This window comes from Drosophila teissieri, unplaced genomic scaffold (genome assembly GCF_016746235.2).
Source record: "Drosophila teissieri strain GT53w unplaced genomic scaffold, Prin_Dtei_1.1 Segkk7_quiver_pilon_scaf, whole genome shotgun sequence".
NCBI classification, from domain to species: domain Eukaryota; kingdom Metazoa; phylum Arthropoda; class Insecta; order Diptera; family Drosophilidae; genus Drosophila; species Drosophila teissieri.
The window spans coordinates 206,714-227,081 of NW_025225038.1; the positions used below are offsets into that span (position 1 = coordinate 206,714).

At 39.9% G+C, this 20,368-nt stretch overlaps 1 protein-coding gene across 3 annotated transcripts in view; it reads right to left on the reverse strand.

Moving 5' to 3' along the window:
* Positions 1-2,870: 2,870 nt before the first annotated feature.
* LOC122625775 (angiopoietin-2) overlaps positions 2,871-20,368 on the reverse strand; it is a 163,167-nt gene continuing 145,669 nt past the window's right edge. For all 3 annotated transcript variants that reach the window (XM_043805819.1, XM_043805821.1, XM_043805820.1), the window contains 2 exons: positions 12,675-12,861; positions 2,871-3,134 (listed from right to left, as the gene is read on the reverse strand). In XM_043805819.1, the coding sequence (XP_043661754.1) occupies positions 2,943-3,134; positions 12,675-12,861 (379 nt within the window). In that variant the 3' untranslated portion in view covers positions 2,871-2,942. The remainder of the gene's footprint in view (positions 3,135-12,674; positions 12,862-20,368) is intronic.

Below are 20,368 nucleotides of genomic sequence, written 5' to 3' on the forward strand. Positions count from 1 at the left end.
ATGCTACCCTCGACTGTACGTATACACGAGAGAGGCTTGGTGTACACAATATTTCGATCCTCGACTGTACCATGGAATAACATCTTGTCGTAGGTAAGGCCTGGATTTGGTTATTGCAACGAATAGACGATCAAAAGAAAATAGATTCAATATGGATGCATTATTAAAAGACTTGAAGAGCCAACAACCAAAAAAAAACCAAATGCAATGTCTTGTTTACAGAATATATCTTTGAAAACAAGAGAGACAAATTTTAAGATATCAATAACATGTGGTTTTCTCCCACGGCGAAAGTACTTTCTCCGGCGAAATTCTTCAAATTGTTTATATATATATTATTGAGGTATTGCATTGGATGAGTGGCTAGAGTATTATTGTCATTTAATTAACCCATTATGGTTTTAATTTTGATTATTTTTTTATTACTATTTTTCTTTTTCTAACAAGCATGGCCAATTCTCTTCACCACTGACTTTTACCCGATTTACCTTTCCTATTCATTTAATTTATTTTATATTTAAAATATATTTTTATCTAAGGTATGGCAAACCAGTAGTTTGCGTAACTTTTAAATTTGTTTCATTCTTTTTGTTCTCTCTACATATAACTTTGGAGATAAGTTTTTATTAATGTTTTAGCACATGTTTTGTGTAGTGTGGGGTAACCTCTAATTTTTGTCACAGTCGTGGTATAACCAAAAAAATACTGATACTGAACTTAATGGGAATGGATTTTGTTTTTCTCACTGCATGTTTTGTTTTTCACTAAATTTTGGCTAGATGTAGATTATTTCACACAACACTTGAATATATGGACATAGGTCATCCGATGTCTTCGGCCTAAAGAGATGTTCTGCTGATCGATGTAACATCGGGTACTCTGCTGGCTCAATATTGGCGCGCTGCTCTGGCGGTACGGCTTTGGAGCCGGCCGTTGATTGTGCGTAGCAGAACCTTTATGAAATTATTAATTATACCCGTTACTCGTAGAGTAAAAGGGTATACTAGATTCGTTGAAAAGTATGTAACAGGCAGAAGGAAGCGTTTCCGACCATATAAAGTATATATATTCTTGATCAGGATCAATAGCCGAGTCGATCTGGCCATGTCCGTCTGTCCGTCTGTCTGTCCGTATGACGTCGGATCTCAGGAACTACAGTAAAGTGGATAGCATACTGTCCTGAGATCCAGCGCAATGTCGATTATGGATCTAACAACGTACTGCAGAACTTTTTTTTTTTTTTTTTTTTTTTTTTTTTTTTTCGATTTCATTTTGCAGATCTAACAAAAGGTAACTGAAATGTTTGATATTTTTTTTTGTATTAGTCATACTATGATTCCTGCAGACTTAGACCGCAAAACTGTATGCTGAGATTCGCATCACTAGCTGAGTAACGGTATCAGATAGTTGGGACTCGACTATACGTTCTCTTTTTTAAATTAATTCTGAGTGAACAAGCTCGAACAGCACGAAATAAACGACCAAATTAAGTAAGGTATTGATCACTAAGCTTGTGCATGTACAAAGTAATAGCTAAAGCGAATTTACTTAGAAAGCTAATCACGATTTAGTGCAGAAACAGAACAAGAAAACGTGGTGTGTTGGATGGTCATACCGGATCATCAACTTGTACGTCTGATCAATCACTGTTAAAACGAAAAAACGCGACATAGGTTGTAGTATGCCAGTTGGTTTTTGTCATTCTTACCCGATATTTCTGCTTTCGAACTATCCAAAACCGTGACAAGCGCCACTTTAAATACCCCCACTAAGATCACGCTTGATTAGACAATCAAGGGTGATCCACGCTTAAATCTGATCTGACACCTTTATAAAATCAATTTAATACGGTTTACAAAATTCTCAGTATTTTATCACTCTAACGCAAAACTATTAACATAAAATGGGTTAATGATAAAAACATCTTACAGTACATAAAGATTTAAGTTGGCCTCAAGAATATGATGTTTTAAAGGTGTAGTAGGTGATGGCCTAAGCATTCCATCACTGATTTTATTGGAATAAAAATTATTTTTTTGTATTATGATTTCCACCAGCAAGATGCAGTTTTGTTCTCATGGAGATTGAGGAGGCACTGCGGGCTTTTAAAGTGAAAGGGGCTTCGCAAAAGTACTTATTTATCGATAAAATAAGGATTTTCTTTTAGAATATTAGTGCTTAGTTGAAGGAACTAGTTTCCATGGACAAAATATTGTATTCCTCGTAGCCTGATGTAATCATACCCGTTACTAGTAGTTAATTAGTAGGAATTTGTGAAAAAGTATTTAGAAGGAAGCGTTTCCGACCGAATAAAGTATATATATTCTTGATCAGGATCAAAAGCAGAGTAGATCTGTCGATCATACTTCGACCAAACGCAAACCACAGTCTAGACGTTTTGCAACGGCGACCTATCACCGGAAAACCTGCTTTCCCCTTGCAACACTTTAATAAACTACAGAACAAACATATTAGAAACACAAACCCAATAGATTCTCTTCCAACCCCAATAGATTCTCTTCCAACCCCACTCACGCAAGTCGAGTCGATACCACCATATACCAACTTCAACCGCCTATACATTAACAATATATGACAATAAAAAACTCTAGCTTGAACCGACTGAAATATAATTTAAGCTGTTTTATGCGATATTCCGAACCGATACCAATCAATTATATTGTGAGAATACAGTTCACATGTATTCACCTTGATTGTATTCACCGAATAGTCGAATGCTTTTGAAGTCTCTTTATAAATCGACAAGCCTGATAATTTATTCTTAGTCATTTATTGGTTACATTTTTTATCATTTCTTTATTTTTAATATATATTAAATAAAAAAGTTTTATTTAATAACTAATCTAATTCATAATTAAAACATCTAAATAAAAAAAAGTGCAAAATTTTAACAAGAAATGGTTATTTAGTTCGTAACTTCTCTATAAAGACGTTCCAGATATTGTCGGTTGTGGTGATATCTTAGGCCGAATCATCATTTTGGACTTCTTTAATGTGTAGTCCCAACCTCTCCAACGAAACCATACTATTCCTTGCCGCGCAGTTAGATCTTGGGGATCATGAAGATAAAGACCATTTAGACCCCGTCCACAGGACTTCCACCACCAGCCACCCTAGAAAGTTAAATAAACGGTGTTATTTTCCAATAATAAAATATTCAACTCATTTTCTTTGTTTCTCTTTAATTTACAAATTTATAAGACTAATTATTTACTGTATATTATCACTCTAATGCAAAACTAGTAACATAAAATGGGTTAATAATGACACAAACATCTTAGAGTACATTAAGATTTTAGTTGCCCTTTTTGGTGAGCTCAAAAGACGTAAGATTCTTGTCAACGATTGTCGATGAAGCATTTGCCCCAAAGAATATGATTTTATAAAGGTGTAGTAGGTAATGGCCTAAGCATTCCATCACTGATTTTATTGGACAATAAATTATTTGTTGTATTATGATTTCCGCTAGCAAGATGCAGTTTTGTTCTCATGGAGATTGAGGAGGCACTGCGGGCTTTTAAAGTGAAAAGGGCTTCGCAAACTTACTTATTTATCGATAAAATAAGGATTTTCTTTTAGAATATTAGTGCTTAGTTAAAGAAACTAGTTTCCATGGGCAAAATATTGTATTCCTCGTAGCCTGATGTTATCATACCTGTTACCGCCGTAATTTAAATTCAACCGCCAACTAGGCGAAAAAGGCGTAACCCTGAAAACCCATGGTCTGCGGTTATTGGATAGGGCAACACTTGTACGACACTTGAGGTAACACTGGCGAAGGAGAAAAAACAAAGTTTTTTAAAGCTGCTCGCTTTGCTAAAGTAAATTAAATAAAAATAAAGTGAATGCTACAAAAAGTTGTTTATTGCTCTCCCTAGGCCGAAATCAATTAGTGCCTCAACATTTATTTAAAAAAACTTTGCTAAATACTTAATATTAAGCGCAATTAAAAGTGACGCCACCCATTTGTGAAATTCACACGGAACACACGCATACCTGTAAGCCAAGATACACACGTACACGTATGAAGGCTATGTATGTGTAGAACTCTGTTGAAGTAGATCACGCCAGGGACCGACGCCATTAGTTGTGAAATTATCTGTGACGAAGAAATTGACCTTATCGCGGAAATGGAAAGAGATGTAACTCTTTGCGGTTCATGCAATAAGAACCGACTATCCAGTGGCGTCCAAAACTGGGTGCAGTGCGACGTATGCAAGGCATGGTACCACTTCGCCTGCGTTGGAGTCGATGCCTCTATTGCACAGTCACAATGGACGTGCGACTTGTGCAAACTTGTCGACGATACCCCGTCCACCTCACAGCAAGCCGCTTTACAACGCAACGAACTGACTAATACCTTGCCGAAAGATGGCGACATAATACAAATCGAATCCAATCCCAATAAGCCAGCTGAGACATCATATATTCCATGCTCAAAAAACTTGATGATAGAGATGCTAGAAGAGACACGCCAAGTGGAAAAGAAATATATCGAGCAGAAATATGCAATACTTGCACAGCAGCAGGGGACACAGGAAAGACACATCCTATCATTTGGACCAACTGCATCCCAACTAGCAGCAAGGCAAATATTACCAGCGGATCTGCCGACTTTCAATGGCAACCCAGCGGACTGGCCAATTTTCATAAGCATGTACGAGAACAGCTGCTCGGTAGCCGGATTTTCAGACGCTGAAAACATGCTTCGTCTCCAGAAGTGTCTCAAAGGGAAAGCCTACGAATTGGTTCGTGATAAGCTGCTACTGCCGGCACTCGTCCCGGAGGTTATTAAGACGCTAAAAACCTTCTTTGGGCGACCGGAACAGATCCTCGACCGGCTCATCGACAAAATCCGTAAAATAAGTATACACAAAGATAGATTGGAGTCCCTCATCGACTTTGCGATGGCAGTGCGCAACGCGTGCGCCACAATGGAGGCCTGTAACCTGTACGCACATCTTGACAACCCAATGCTTCTGCGCGAGCTTGTTGACAAGTTGCCCACTCATCATAAATTAAGCTGGGCCATGCATCCACGCAGTGCTTCTATCCCTGTTGTAAAATCATTTAGCGACTGGATATACAATTTAGCAGAAGCAGCCTCCACAGTCATACCTGCACAAAATTCATGGAGCGTGAATACCCACACGCACTTATCAACCGGAGAAAGGTGTAAGACCGAAGACGATCATAAGGAAGACGCCAAACCGAACCCTTCATGCGTCATGTGCAACTCCACCGAACATTACGCCGCCCAATGCGAGAAATTTAAAAGTTTGCCAGTTCCGGAGCGACATCATATAATCAACGACGCCAAGGCCTGCTACAGATGCCTAAAGATGCACCGTCGCAAATGTTTCTCAAAACGCGATTGCGGCGTTGATAACTGTCAATCAAAACACCACCGTCTCCTTCACAGAGAAGCTCCTAAGCCCGAACTCGTCAGTACCCACCATCAAGAAACTGGCCCCGAAGAATCATACTTTCGAATCCTGCCGGTAACACTATATGGGAACGGAGCAAAGGTCGACACGTATGCGTTTTTGGACGAGGGCTCATCTGTAACACTTATCGATGAAGGAATTCTGAAGCTCCTCAAGGTTCCTGTTTCCTCTGAACCACTTTGTCTACAGTGCACCGGAGACACCACCCGTACGGAGGAAATGTCTCTCAAAGCCCAGGTAGAAATATCGGAGATGGGGAGTGGAAGAAAACTGTGGCTCAACAACGTGCACTCAATCAAACACCTTGCCCTACCTAAGCAAACCGTTGACGCACATAAACTTGGCAGCAAATACAAGCACCTACATGGATTGCCCATAAAATCATATTGGAATGCTGCACCGATGCTTCTAATTGGCGCAAGCAACTGGACCTTTGCTGTTCCCCGCAATATTCGTGAAGGAAGACGCAAGGAGCCTATTGCCTCAAAATGTATGCTAGGATGGAGTATTCAGGGCACAAGTAATGCCACCCAAAATTATTCCCTTCATCACTGCGTTTGCAACTGGGACGACATCGACAAGACGGTAAGAGAAAGCTTCAACGCAGACCCTATCACACGGCGGGAGCTCTTCTCTAAAGACGACAAAAAGGCTACGGGAATTCTGGAGGAAACATGCAAGAAAGTAAATGGTCGCTATCAAATTGGACTGCTCTGGCGAGACAAAAATGTAATTCTCCCAGACAGCTACTCAAACGCACTTAAACGACTCGAATGTCTTCGACAAAAAATTAACAAGAATCCAGAGCTATTCGATAAAATTCAATGCCAAATTGACAACCTAGTCGACAAAAACTACGCTTTCGAACTGGAAACCAAAGATATAGCAGAGGACATAAACCGTGTATGGTACCTCCCTATATTCATCGCTCTAAACCCAAACAAGCCAAATAAAATAAGATTGGTTTGGGATGCAGCTGCAAAGAGTCACGGCAAATCCCTCAACGACTTTATGCTTCAGGTTCTTATGGTATTCAGAGTAGGTCGCATAGGCGTGTGCGCGGATATCGCTGAGATGTTTCATCAAATAACTATCCAGCAAAGCGACATGCATGTTCAACGATTTCTGTGGCTTAACAAGGGCAACAAAACTCCCCGCACATTCGTCATGCGGGCAATGACATTTGGAATTTGCTGCGCGCCCTGTATTGCTCACTATGTGCGGGACAAAAACGCACAGGAGTTTAAGGATCAATGTCCCCTAGCTTTCGAGTCAATTACAAAGACTCATTATGTGGACGACCTTATAGATAGCTACACCGACGACTCTGAGGCGATCGCAGTAACATCAGAAGTCCGAGACATTCATGCTGAGGGAGGATTCACTATAAGAAATTGGATCTCGAACTCTACCGCTATCCTCAAACATTTTGGAAAAATAGCCGAACAAATAGCCGAACAACATCCCAAAGAACTTGGTGGCCCGGAAAAGGTTCTTGGTATGTATTGGGAACCCTCAAACGACGTTTTTAAGTATACTTTTAGATTCGCGAGACTTAAAAGAGACGTCCTAAATGGAGAATCCATACCAACAAAACGAGAAGCCCTTCAAGTATTAATGTCGATTTTTGATCCCTTGGGCCTGTTATCCTGCTACACGATCGGCCTTAAAATGCTTCTGCAAAAAGTATGGCGAGCAGACATAGACTGGGATGAAGAACTGCCCGACGCTCTGTTCACGTCATGGCAACAATGGAAAACGGTCTTGCTTCAAGCTACCGAATTGGAATTTCCTCGCTTCTACTCCACTTTGTTGCCGAATGCCGACCAGATTGATCTACACACGTTTGAAGACGCGAGCGAGTACGCCTACGCAGCAGTCACATATCTTCGTATCAAGCGAGGAGCAGACGTCGACACAGTACTGGTAGCAGCCAAATGTAAGGTCGCCCCACTAAAACCAGTTTCAATACCACGCATGGAACTACTGGCCGCTGTAATTGGAGTGGGCCTTGTCAAAAAGGTCATGAATGTTAGAAGGCTCAACATCAATTCAAGTACATACTGGACAGACTCTAAGACCGTTCTACAGTGGCTTGATATGGACCCACGGAAATTTCAAGCCTTCGTTATGCATAGAGTTGGGGAGATAATCGAAAACACAAGTCGAAACCAATGGCGATGGATTCCCACAAAGCAAAACGTTGCGGACTCAGCTACCAAATTCATCAAAACTCCTGACGCTAATCGCTGGTTAAAAGGTCCTCACTTCCTAGTCAAGCCAGAAAGCGAATGGCCCTCGCAAGACATTATTCTCGACAACAGCGAGCCGTGTGAACTACGTAAGCATATCTTCGTTGTAAACAAACTAAAGTGTTTTGATTTTGCAGTGGAATACTTCTCTGATTGGAGACGCCTATACAGAGCTGTGGCAACATTCGTGCTATACATTCAAAGAGTAGAAATCAACTACCGAAAACGTTAGACCCCGAAATCATAAATAGAGCAAAATCGTGGCTATATAAACAGGCGCAATCCAGGGTGTATTCAGCTGAAATAACCGCTCTAAAAAATAATTCAGCCATTGACAAGTCAAGCTCGTTGATTGCCCTGAACGTTTACCTGGACGAAGACGGCGTACTACGCATTCAGGGAAGAAACGATAACATAAATCCTGACAACGCCATCGTTCTGTCAAAGAACTCCCAAATCGCATTTTTAATTACAAAACATTACCATGAAAAATCGCATTACATGATGCATGAGTCAACGATAAATCGCATTCGAAGCGACTTCTACGTACCTCGACTACGAGTGCTGTATAAAACAGTTCGAAAGGCCTGTCAACTGTGCAAAATTGCCACCGCCAGCCCCGAAGTACCTCAAATGGCTCCATTACCAGTCGCCCGACTAGCTTGCTTCGAGAGGCCCTTTACATACACGGGAGTCGACTACTTCGGTCCCATACTGGTCAACGTTGGCAGACACAAGGAAAAACGGTGGGGAGTCCTCTTCACCTGCCTGACGCTGAGAGCCGTACACATAGAAGTAGCCCACAAACTCGATGTAAGCTCATGCATTATGTGTCTGCGGAATTTTATGACACGTCGCGGGACTCCAAAAGAAATATTTTCTGACAATGGCACAAACTTTAAAGCCACGGAGGAAATGGTAAAAGAAGAACTACAAAAGATCGACTTTGATGAAATCACCATAAAATACGAAGCAATTAAGTGGCACTTCAACCCGCCTGCAGCACCTCATATGGGAGGCGCATGGGAACGACTAGTCCGATCGGTCAAAACTGTTTTGAAAACAATCTGCCCAACAAACAACTTCAACGACGAAACTCTTCAAACTGCCCTTATGGAAGCGGAAAGTATCATCAATTCCAGACCACTAACCTTACCGCCGTAATTTAAATTCAACCGCCAACTAGGCGAAAAAGGCGTAACCCTGAAAACCCATGGTCTGCGGTTATTGGATAGGGCAACACTTGTACGACACTTGAGGTAACACTGGCGAAGGAGAAAAAACAAAGTTTTTTAAAGCTGCTCGCTTTGCTAAAGTAAATTAAATAAAAATAAAGTGAATGCTACAAAAAGTTGTTTATTGCTCTCCCTAGGCCGAAATCAATTAGTGCCTTAACAATACCCGTTACTTGTAGGTAAAAGGGTTTTGTGGAAAAGTATTTAGAAGGAAGCGTTTTCGACCGATTGAAGTATATATGTTCTTGATCAGGATCAATAGCGGAGTCGATATGTTTATGTCCGTCTATCCGTCCGTCGACCATTTTTGATATTTTTTCAGTTTTTTATTAGTCTTGTAAATTTCTATCGGTATGCCAAAAATTTGTTTGCTACGCCCCTTTTAATACCCACACACCCACACCTTGGAAAAATATGGTAAAATGTTTTCATGTTATTAGTCTTGTAAAATTCTATTGCTACGTCTACTATAACACCCACGAATCGCCTAAAACTGTCACGCCAACAGTTTTGATTTTTTGATTTCTTAATAATAATAATCCTACTTTTATTTTGGCTGGTTGTTCTAGAACTAGTAGTGTTTCCAGAATCCATAATTAATAATTGATTATCTCTTACTTCAGGTAAGTACTGCTCCTAAACCCTATTGTTGACCATGCCTTGTGATTGAAAATTTTTTTGTTCTCTTATAAGTGTACATGGTCCCTCCAAGTCGCTTTGTTTTGTTGTTGCGAACACCCAGAAAAATTATACCCTCTCCTTTTTCGGGGCCAAATGCTGGAGCGGCGTTCACAAAATCCGGATACCGGCCAGACACAACGGGTTGCTTGAGGATAAGTTGTCGGTTGCAGAGGTCTAAAAGGACGGCGAAGAAGACAACTATGGCCGAAACATCAAGAATAGCCGAGCAGAATTAAGCAGAGATGTTACCCCAAGAATCCAAAAATTCAAGGTCAGATTAATGCAAAGGTAGGCGAACTTCTGGAAATGGGGCTTATAGAGCACTCGAGGAGCCCGTACATCTCGCCCATGGTCATGGTGAAAAAGAAAACGGGAAAATGGAGACTACGCGTGGACTTCAGGCAGATAAACGCGAAATCCATATAGGACGCCCTCCCAATGCCACTAAATTACATCCTCGACCAAATAAGGAAGGCAGACTGCGCACCTTAAGGATGAGTATTGGCAAATACCTTTGAAAGAATCAAGTCGTGGGTTCTCGTCCTTCACGGTTCCAGGGAAAGGGATGTTCCAATGGCGAGTGATGCCGTTTGAATTACTCTCCGCGACGGCCACATTTCAATGGGCACTGGACCAGGTGATTGGACCGGAAATGTCCCCACATGCCTTTGCGTACCAAGATCGTGATTGGTCGCACCCTAGACGAACACAAAAGAAACTTCAGTGTTCCGCCGCCCCAGAAAAATGTCAATTATTTGGGCAAGAAATACTAGGACACAGCGTCACAGACCAAGGGATAGGTAATGTTCATCTTGCAAACAGACGCCAGCGGCTTCGGGATAAGCGCAATTCGTAAACAGGATACAGAAGAGGGCGAAAAAGTTATTTCGTACTATAGTCGGGCCGTGCGCGCAGCCGAGTAAAACTACTCAACAACAGATAAGGCATGCCGTGCATTTCGGAAATTAAATCCATACCTGTTAGGGTACCACTTTAAGGTATTGCCGGATCACATGGCACTGAAGTGGCCAAACAACATAGAAAGCCCTTCGGAAAGAGCCATATGGGCATTAGAGATACGGCATTTGAGCTATCATGGCAGTCACTAGCATAGTCGGTAGCCATGACACCAGAGACACTACGAAGAACGCAAAGGCCACAGCAGAGTTGAACTGGATTACAGAATTGCAAGAGAAAATAAAGGCACATCCTCAGAAGTTCCCAGACTATGTGTGGAAGGCAACACCCTTTACAGGCAAATTCCGCATATAACAAGGAATAAAGATGTGGTGACCTGGAAGCTGTGCGTTCGTGTCAACTAAGTGAAATCGTCCTGCGAGGAAACCACGCGTCCCCAGCTGCCGGCCATGTGTACAGTCGAAAGCCTAGCTCGACTGCCAGCCCGGTATGCAGAGAGACGATAGGGCGTACATGCGGGAATCCGAAAGTGGGGATCACAGACAACGGCGTGCAGTTTATGAGTCAGGCGTTCAAGAAGTTCCTTAAAGACATAGGAATATAGCAACAGCTTACGGCACCATACACCCCGCAGGAGAATTCGACGGAGAGAGCGAACCGCCCTGAAGAGACAAGCGCCGGACAGAACAAGACGAATTGGGATGAAAGATAGCCCAAAATTATGTTGGCTGTAAATTCCAGTATATCAGAGTTAATTTGCTACTCACCGGCGTTTTGGACACAAGGCCGCGAGCCGAGGCTATACTACACGAAACGCTAGGTACAGGAAGGCAACCAGAGTGCCCGGAAGGAAACGCCGAGAAAATGAAGGAGACTTTTGAAATGGTGCAGAGAAATCTGGAGAGAGTGGCCCTAGACCAGGCAAGACCCTGCGAAGAAGGCAATGGAAGCCCAGGATTGGTAACTTGGTGTGGGACAAGGTGGCTCCGAGGTTCGATGGGCCGTACCAGATAGTGGATTTCATATAGCTAGCGATCTGAAAGATCCACCACCGGAAGGACAGAAGGGAATGCACGGTACACATCAGCGACCTTAAGCAACAGGATCAGGTGGAGGATGATAGCGAGAATGAAAATGCGGATCCGATGGCAGGAAACAGGGAGAGTATGCAGTAGAGCCAACAGTAGCCGAGAAAGGACGGATTCAGTCAACCGTTTCAGCATCAGGCCAAAGTCGGAGTCAACGGAGTAAACGGAAATACTGTATCCCACAAATATTCCCGGGGACTACTGTTTTTTCGTTTGGCCACCGCCACGGTCACCAACGTCGAGATGGAAAGAAGCGACAGGACCTTAGAACGGACCCGGCTTGACACTCGTTTCAGCGTCAGGCCAAGGCGTGAGTCAACGGAGACATGCTACGAGCGAACCTGAGTATGGCCACGAACAAACATACCCGCAGAGACCCAAGTGCGAAAACTGTGACACTTGACTGTGTCGGAGATTCCGTACCTAAACCAGGCGATCGCCTGGATCGTCCGTAATAACCGAGCTGGCGTGGTATCGGCGTCACCAGTCAAGGGAGACGTGGTGTTGACGTGTTGTTTCAGCCAGCGATTGTCTGGTTGACGCAGCCGATAGATATCGTCAGTCCGCGCACGGCAATCTCTGGCCCAAATGTCGAGCACCCAGAAACGTAATCCGTGCTATCCAAGACGACGAGAGCGGCAGGACAGCACCTGTTGACCCGAATCTGGGAACAGTGACGCTTCTTTAAGCCCACAGTCAACCGTTTTGACGCGGCGGCCGCGGCAGTACCTGGACGTACCCCCACGTGAAATCGATTTAAAATGTTAAAGAGAGTCAAATAAAGATCAAGGAGACGAGAACTGCTAAGTGTTGTTACTGGTAACCGGGTGATCACGTTTAATATACATTTGGTTGGACGAACACTCTTAATCTTCTGAGCTAGCCGCAGGTTTCTTGTAGCGAGCAGACCAATAAAATCAGTTCGTTCCAATATATTTGATCCGTTTACAAACCCTTGGCTTTTTTTTTACTCTACGAGTAAGTAATTATATATTTATAAACACAAAAATATATATATTAATGTAAACATACCTTTAACATGCTTGCGCAATTGAGCGAGCTTCGATCATTATCTTTATTGTAAGTTGAAAATGGACTATTATTTGAGCCGTACCACGGGTCATTTAACGAATCTCCAGCGTTTCCTTCATATCCGTCTATTTCAAGTTTATAATAATCTGCTTCCGAGTGTATTTTAAAATGTGAGTACTGGGCATATCTAAAAATAAGAGATATAATTACAGTTAATACTTGATTAGTAATAATTGATACTTTATATTTAGTCTGAATAATGTACTAAGCTTAGTTTTGAACGACGTGAATAAGACATATCCAGAATAGATTGAAGCCCTTTCGGACATATTTTATTAAAGCGAGCCAAATAATAGCCGAATAGTTTTGGAGAGTGTATTGCTTTAGTTAGAGTAACATTCAAACTTGCATGTTGAAGTTCCGATCCTCACTAGATTTTTAGGCCGTAATTTCGCACTTTTGGTTACGCGGAGGAAAACTTGCGTTGCTGCTAAGTCCTTGGAACTTGCATGCGTAGTATCTACTTTATAGCTTTAATACAAACGCTTTCATCTACCTGTTACATACTTACATTACGCCCTATAAGACAATAAGATATACTTTTACACTTTCACCGCTGCTTAGTCTAAACCATTTTATGTTTTAAAATAAACTTTTTTTTATAGCTCTTTACATTATACGTTACGTTTACGTTAATGCGTGGATTGTCCACATTAATACTAGACGATTCGCTATAGTCATGTCCGTCAATTCGTCTAGTCGTTTCGAAAATACGTTTATCAGTACGTAAAAGTATTTCAAAATGTTGTATGTATCTCGTCTTTTTGCACTACTAAATCCTACAGTCCTAATGTACAAAACCAAAATATAACAAGAGAGAATGCTATAGTCGAGTTACCCGACTAGCTGGTATCCGTTACTCAGTTAGTGGAAGTGCGAACGAGAAATTTCAACATTTTCTGGAACATCGATAGAGATTGGAGGAAAAACAAAAAAAATATCAACAAAAAGGTTAATTTTTAATTAAAGTGTAGGCGTAGTAGTCTTGGGCGGTTTGTGGGCGTGCCAAAAGTTGTTTGGCTTATCGATAGAAATTTACAAGACTAACAAAATAAAATGGTTTGTGGGTGTTGGAATGGACGTTGCAATGAAAAAACTTGTGCTGCGTCTTTGTCTCTGAAATCTGCATGCCTTATCTCTTTCTAGCTTTTGTAGTTCCTGAGATCTGGACTTTTCAACGAATCTAGTATACCCTTACCCTTATACCCTTACTCTACGAGTAATGGGTATAAAAATAATTTTAGATTTGTTTCTGTGGCGGCAGAAAGATGTAGTCGTCTCGTTTTTATGAAAGTTTGAACTCCCTTCTGAGTCATTAAAAAAATATAACTTTTCGAACGCGATGTAAATGATAACCTTCCTCTTCTGACTTCAAAGCAAACGGTCGTGTTTTTTCTGCGTTCCGAATTTTTTTAGCTTTTGCCACAACCAGTGCTGATTTTTGATAAATTCTTTAATAATTCTATTTTGTAAACATAATTGATTTCTGCAATATTTAAAAAGAAATTTATTGAACCATTTATTTTTTGTCTTTGTTTTCTGGTTACTCTATTTTTTTGTGCGTTGTCCGTAGCGCTGTTTGGTGTTTTTCTCGTATGCACTGTGCACCCGCACTCTCGCTCTCCCACAAAAAAACCAAAATTCTAAGCATGCTGACTGCGCTCTTGCGGTAAATTTATCATTTTGCTTTAAAATTTTGAGTTTATATCAGTGGTTTGTGATTATACAGCGGTTTGAATCAAAACAAACATGGAAACTAATGTAGTTTGCTTCCAAAACAAATGCCGTCAGGTAATAAAGTCTGAGCAGCCAAAACTTGTTGGGTGCGCTAGTTTTAGCGACCGTACTAATGATGACGTAGCTAAGGGCCAAAATCTAAAGTACTGTTGTGATGTTTTTCTATGCGCCAAACTAAAGGTGGCTTGGAAGGACTGATCAGCAGTTTTGGCGTGGCTAGAGATTTTCGTCGAGCTGATGATCTGCATCCGCGCTACATTCGCAGTTTAATAGCTTTAAACCATTAGGGGATCCACTAAACTGCAAAGAAGCCGCTGGTGGTAGGCTGTTTAAGGGGAAAACCAAGCAGTCTCCGGCAAATAGTCAAAAGGACGTCCTTATCTCTACAGCAAAACACGACTTCATTGTCGGCGCTTTGGACCTATCGGTGTCCCAAGTAAATTATATTTTAAAATCTCTTGGTCGATTACTTAAGGCAAACTTTCTAATGCTAAATAATTTTATATCTGGCTTTGTTTGGTTTGATCTTTACTCCTGCAACAAAATGGTGAATGCTATAAAAATTTCTTATACCGCAATTAAAAATTTTTTTAACTGTTCGGTCAATCTCTAACAAACCTCCTTGGTTTAACAAAGAGTTGACAAAACCAAGAAATTTAAAAATACCGGTTCTTAGTCAGTACTTTCTAAATATTTACGGCTCCGGTTAAATTTAACAGTGCTTAATGCTCAGTGTTATATAAACTATTTAAACCGTTGTATGTTCCAGTTCGCGCAGGATCCGTTAACACTAAGCGCAAAACAATTTCTTACCCTTCCTCGCTATAGTTTGAAAATATAAAGGTAACACCGGATCAGGCAATAGCCGATCCATTTGCCCAGTTTTTTCAAACAACATATTCCACGTTACCTAATTCCGAACAGCCTTACTCTTACGCGGTATTAAAGTCGAATTTAATATTTTGTCGCATGTCTAAACAACTGCTTTACTGCTTTACGATCCTCAGCCGGCTGTGTGCTTAGATTCTGTGTGAAAGCCTTGTGCAAGCCTCTACTGAAAATGTTGACCTTATCTCTGGAATCTTCGCAGTTCCCCCATAAATGAAGGGAGTTCTTTATGATCTTCTCCATAAAAAAGGTAACAAATTGTATGCAAACAATTACAGAGGAATCCCTAAATTGTCGGCTATCCATAAACATTTTGAAAATGTTATCACTCCTCATTTGCAGCACCTACAAAGGTCAATTTTATCACCATGTCAGCACAGTTTTATAAAGCGCAGATCAACAACCACTAATCTTTTGGAGCTAATGTCCCTGGTAATAAAGGGCTTCAAAAATAAACTTTAAACAGATGTAATCTATCTGACTTTAGTAAAGCATTTTAGTATGTTTATTATTCACCTTTGATTAGGAAACTTTATTTATTAAGTTACCCTGTTGATCTTCAAAACTGGATTTTAAGTTATCTAAATGGCAGGACGCAACGGGTCCTCTTTAAAAATTCTGTTTCATGTATTTTCTAATTCACATTCTGCGTCCCACATTTTCTTACCTTAGTTATTAAGGACCTTCCTTTATTATTGTATTTATTGTATTAAAACATTCACTTGTACTTATGTATGCAGACATTATGAAATTTTCCCTGCAGTATATGAACATTTCTTGCCATTCAGACTGATAATCCGATCTACATAGATAGCTATTAAATTTGGTGCCGTGATAACGTACTAAGCTTCAATTGCTCCGAGTGTATAGTTATGACCTTTTGTCTCGCAGGCGCCAGCTGTTCCTAAATTTATTTCTTCAATTATTGCCAACTTTGGTGACACATCTAAGCTCTCATCTTTCAGGCGCTCTCTGTCGCTCTTGTGCTGTCGTATCTACTTTTTGGCTTGCTGTTCTGCTGTTCTCTGCAACCTCTTTATTCTTGCTTTCGCAACCTATTTTTTTATTTTTACAAACATAGCTAATAACTCAACATTTTGGTAACCCCAACGCGATTTGTGCATAAATAATATATAGTGCAAATCATACAAAGGTGTTAAAAGCTTTAATTTTAATTAATTCACTGTTTTTGCTCAGTGTGTTATTGAACAACAATTTGTGTCTGCAATATTCAGACATAAATTTGACGCATAATTGCATATACAACAAGAGAGAACCCTATAGTCGAGTTCCCCGACTATTAGATACCCGTTACTCAGCAGCTAAATTTAAAAAAACAATAAATATGCCTTCATATATGTACGCAACTTTTCGCCGCTCGAATTAGCTTCCGATTAAAATTTAGAAATCGGTACCCAAGGAACATCACGTTAAACCAAAATCAGTCGACTTGAGTTTTTAAACTTTGGAAAATTTATAAAACTCCATGTTTCCCAAAAATTTTGTTGTCCGTAGCATACGGAGGCATAGATATTGTTATTATTAACTTAAATAATTAAAACTGAATTATTAAATTAAATTAAATAATCACACTTACTTAAAAATATTCATTATTTTTTTTATTTTTTTTGTGGTTTTTTTTTTGGGGTTTTTCTTGTTTTTTTTTTAAATTAAATTAAACCATTAGACTTTTTTAAAAATATGAATTATTAAGTTAATAATAAATACATCTAATAACTAAAAAAATTAAATTAAAGTATAAGACTTATTTAAAAATATTATTTATTTTTTTTGGTTTTTTTTTTGTTAATTTAATAATGAATACATCTAAAAACTAAATAACTAAATAAAAATCAAAAATATGTACATATTTAGTTTATTTTTAATTAAATAACTACAATACCTAATCTGCATGGGTAAGGAAAGTTTTTTGCTCCAAATTTAGAGATCTAACTAAATTGGCTAAATTTAAAGGGGCTATACATAAGTGGCGGAAGCTTTATTACCCGGATATTGCTATCCGGATCAACATCTAACAAATTGTTGTTTAAGTTTAAAACATTAATTTATTTCAGGAATTGCTAGTGCCCTAAACTCCTCATTAGGTTCGGCCTCCCCATCTTAATTTTCTTCTCTATTATCTACTTCCACGGCCCTTCTAAGCGCGTCTTCTAAACTATCTAGGGCATTCTACTTTTCAAAGTTGGCTTTAATAGCCTCCTCATTCTCCTTATATTATTCCTCGCAATTTCTTTGAATTAAATCTACCTGTTCGTTTCCCAAAGGAGAAAAAATCATAACTAATGATCTAAAATAGTTTATCCTATCTGTATTAATATTAAAGGGCCTATACCTAATAATACAAGCCTTATTTCTTTCCCGTATATATCCGCTTCCATCTCGTAGCGGAAAGTATACATCTCCTAAAACGTCATTGCCTTCTTCAGTGTCATCGTCACTATTTCCCCTTTGGCGAGTACTTCTACGGCTTTTAGAAAACTCATTTGCTGAAATTAGCTGAAAAATCGGCTAAATACAGGCTTTCATGGAAATCTGGTCTTTGTTCGTATCTATCCAGCAATCCTTTAAAAAATATGTGTTGAATTCTGATAGATGTTTATATGAACGCACTTATTACTTGCTTCTGACAACTCCATTCCCAGACAACAATATACGGCTTCCTGAGCAGATATCTCCGTGCCTGAAATAAACTTGTGACCAAGATACTGTAGCTTTTGACGAATGCTTGAATTGCCTCTTCTAATGTCATTAGCTGCTTCTCGCATTCAGCAAGCAAAAGGGTCCAAAATTAACTGGATATCCATATTTGCCCTTTGCATAGAAAGAATGTGTTTATTATAAGCATTTACTTGAATTTCTGCAAATGTTCTCTTCAGAAAAATCTGTGGTTTTTTCAAACTAGACCTAATAGCATAAATGTATTCCTCGTAACTGAGGCTCACATGGTTGTGAGAAAGAAAATTTTCAAATATGCTTAAATGGCTTATCATGTCATCTCCATGATTGCGAAGTAGAAAATCTCAATATAAAGTTTCGTGATGAAGAGAATTTTGAGTTGCTTCGGGAAGGTATGGAATACCGAAACGACAAATAGATTGTCCCCGCACTTTTTTAAGACACGAATGCCCGTGCTTATGTTTTTGGTATTCAATATACGGAGCCAAATCTGGGTTTGTAACATCCACAGTTACAAACTGATCAATAAGGCTTTTACACTACACATAGACTCTTCATTGTTTAAATCCACTTTTGTGGCATCTTTCAACCAAAACATAATCAAAATATCTAGCGTACGTCACTGGGACTGTTCTTATAAGGCGCGCCTTTTCCCTAAACTGCAAATTTTAATCTTCTTCTTCATTTATATTAACCCTATCTACATTGCGCTTGAGCAGTACTAACAGCTCTGGCCACCTAGTTTCAGCGGCCGATAATGTTATGAAAAAAGTTGGCAGCCCAAATTGGCGAATAATAGCCATGACTTTTTTCTTCTCATCTTCCCAGTGAGCAGGAGACGTGCGAATATCCCTAAGGATCCTATATCCCTCATCATGACAAATGAGGTTACCCATAAAATCTTCATTCAGGACGTTAGCAGCTGTAATGGCACTGGAGGCACTCCGCTTACGTAAGCAAGTTGAAACATTATTTCGAATTTTTATTAATTCCAACTTCTTGTAATTGAAGAATAACTTATCAGTTCGACAACCTCGTCTATCTAGATTCCTAAGTTCAGATCTATCTATGGTTGTGTAGATTTCTGAAGATGGTCTTTTTATGCCAGCATATATGCTAGGGAATGCCAATTCTTCAGAATCAGCATCGAGAATTACGTCGAGACGCTTTTGGCCCTCACCTGGAGCTATTGTAATTCTTGTCATTCCTACATTATGTGCCTGGTTATTCTCAAGCAAAGTTTCTTGTCCTCCAGGATTTAGTTCTTCGGCTTCTGTATTCTAATCAGAATTACGCGCCTCCGAATTTTCATTCTCCTGCTGAATGGCTAGTTGTCCCTCTACAAAGGATACGTCAGCTTGAGATGCTACGAATGGAACAGTATCGGATGTGAAGTCAGAGATCCACTGCTCGTTAACTGACACATTGTGCTTTCTACAAAGCTCAGTATTAACTAAGTACCTAATAGCGTCAGCAATTTTGGCAGGCCGTATGGTTTCTGCCATGAAATCATGTCCGTATTCCTTTCTTCGTTTGAGGTGGAGCTGAATTACCTCTGCTTCATTTATTGAACCATTTATTTTTTGTCTTTGTTTTCTGGTTACTCTATTTTTTTGTGCGTTGTCCGTAGCGCTGTTTGGTGTTTTTCTCGTATGCACTGTGCACCCGCACTCTCGCTCTCCCACAAAAAAACCAAAATTCTAAGCATGCTGACTGCGCTCTTGCGGTAAATTTATCATTTTGCTTTAAAATTTTGAGTTTATATCAGTGGTTTGTGATTATACAGCGGTTTGAATCAAAACAAGCATGGAAACTAATGTAGTTTGCTTCCAAAACAAATGCCGTCAGGTAATAAAGTCTGAGCAGCCAAAACTTGTTGGGTGCGCTAGTTTTAGCGACCGTACTAATGATGACGTAGCTAAGGGCCAAAATCTAAAGTACTGTTGTGATGTTTTTCTATGCGCCAAACTAAAGGTGGCTTGGAAGGACTGATCACCAGTTTTGGCGTGGCTAGAGATTTTCGTCGAGCTGATGATCTGCATCCGTTCCTAAATTTATTTCTTCAATTATTGCCAACTTTGGTGACACATCTAAGCTCTCATCTTTCAGGCGCTCTCTGTCGCTCTTGTGCTGTCGTATCTACTTTTTGGCTTGCTGTTCTGCTGTTCTCTGCAACCTCTTTATTCTTGCTTTCGCAACCTATTTTTTTATTTTTACAAACATAGCTAATAACTCAACATTTTGGTAACCCCAACGCGATTTGTGCATAAATAATATATAGTGCAAATCATACAAAGGTGTTAAAAGCTTTA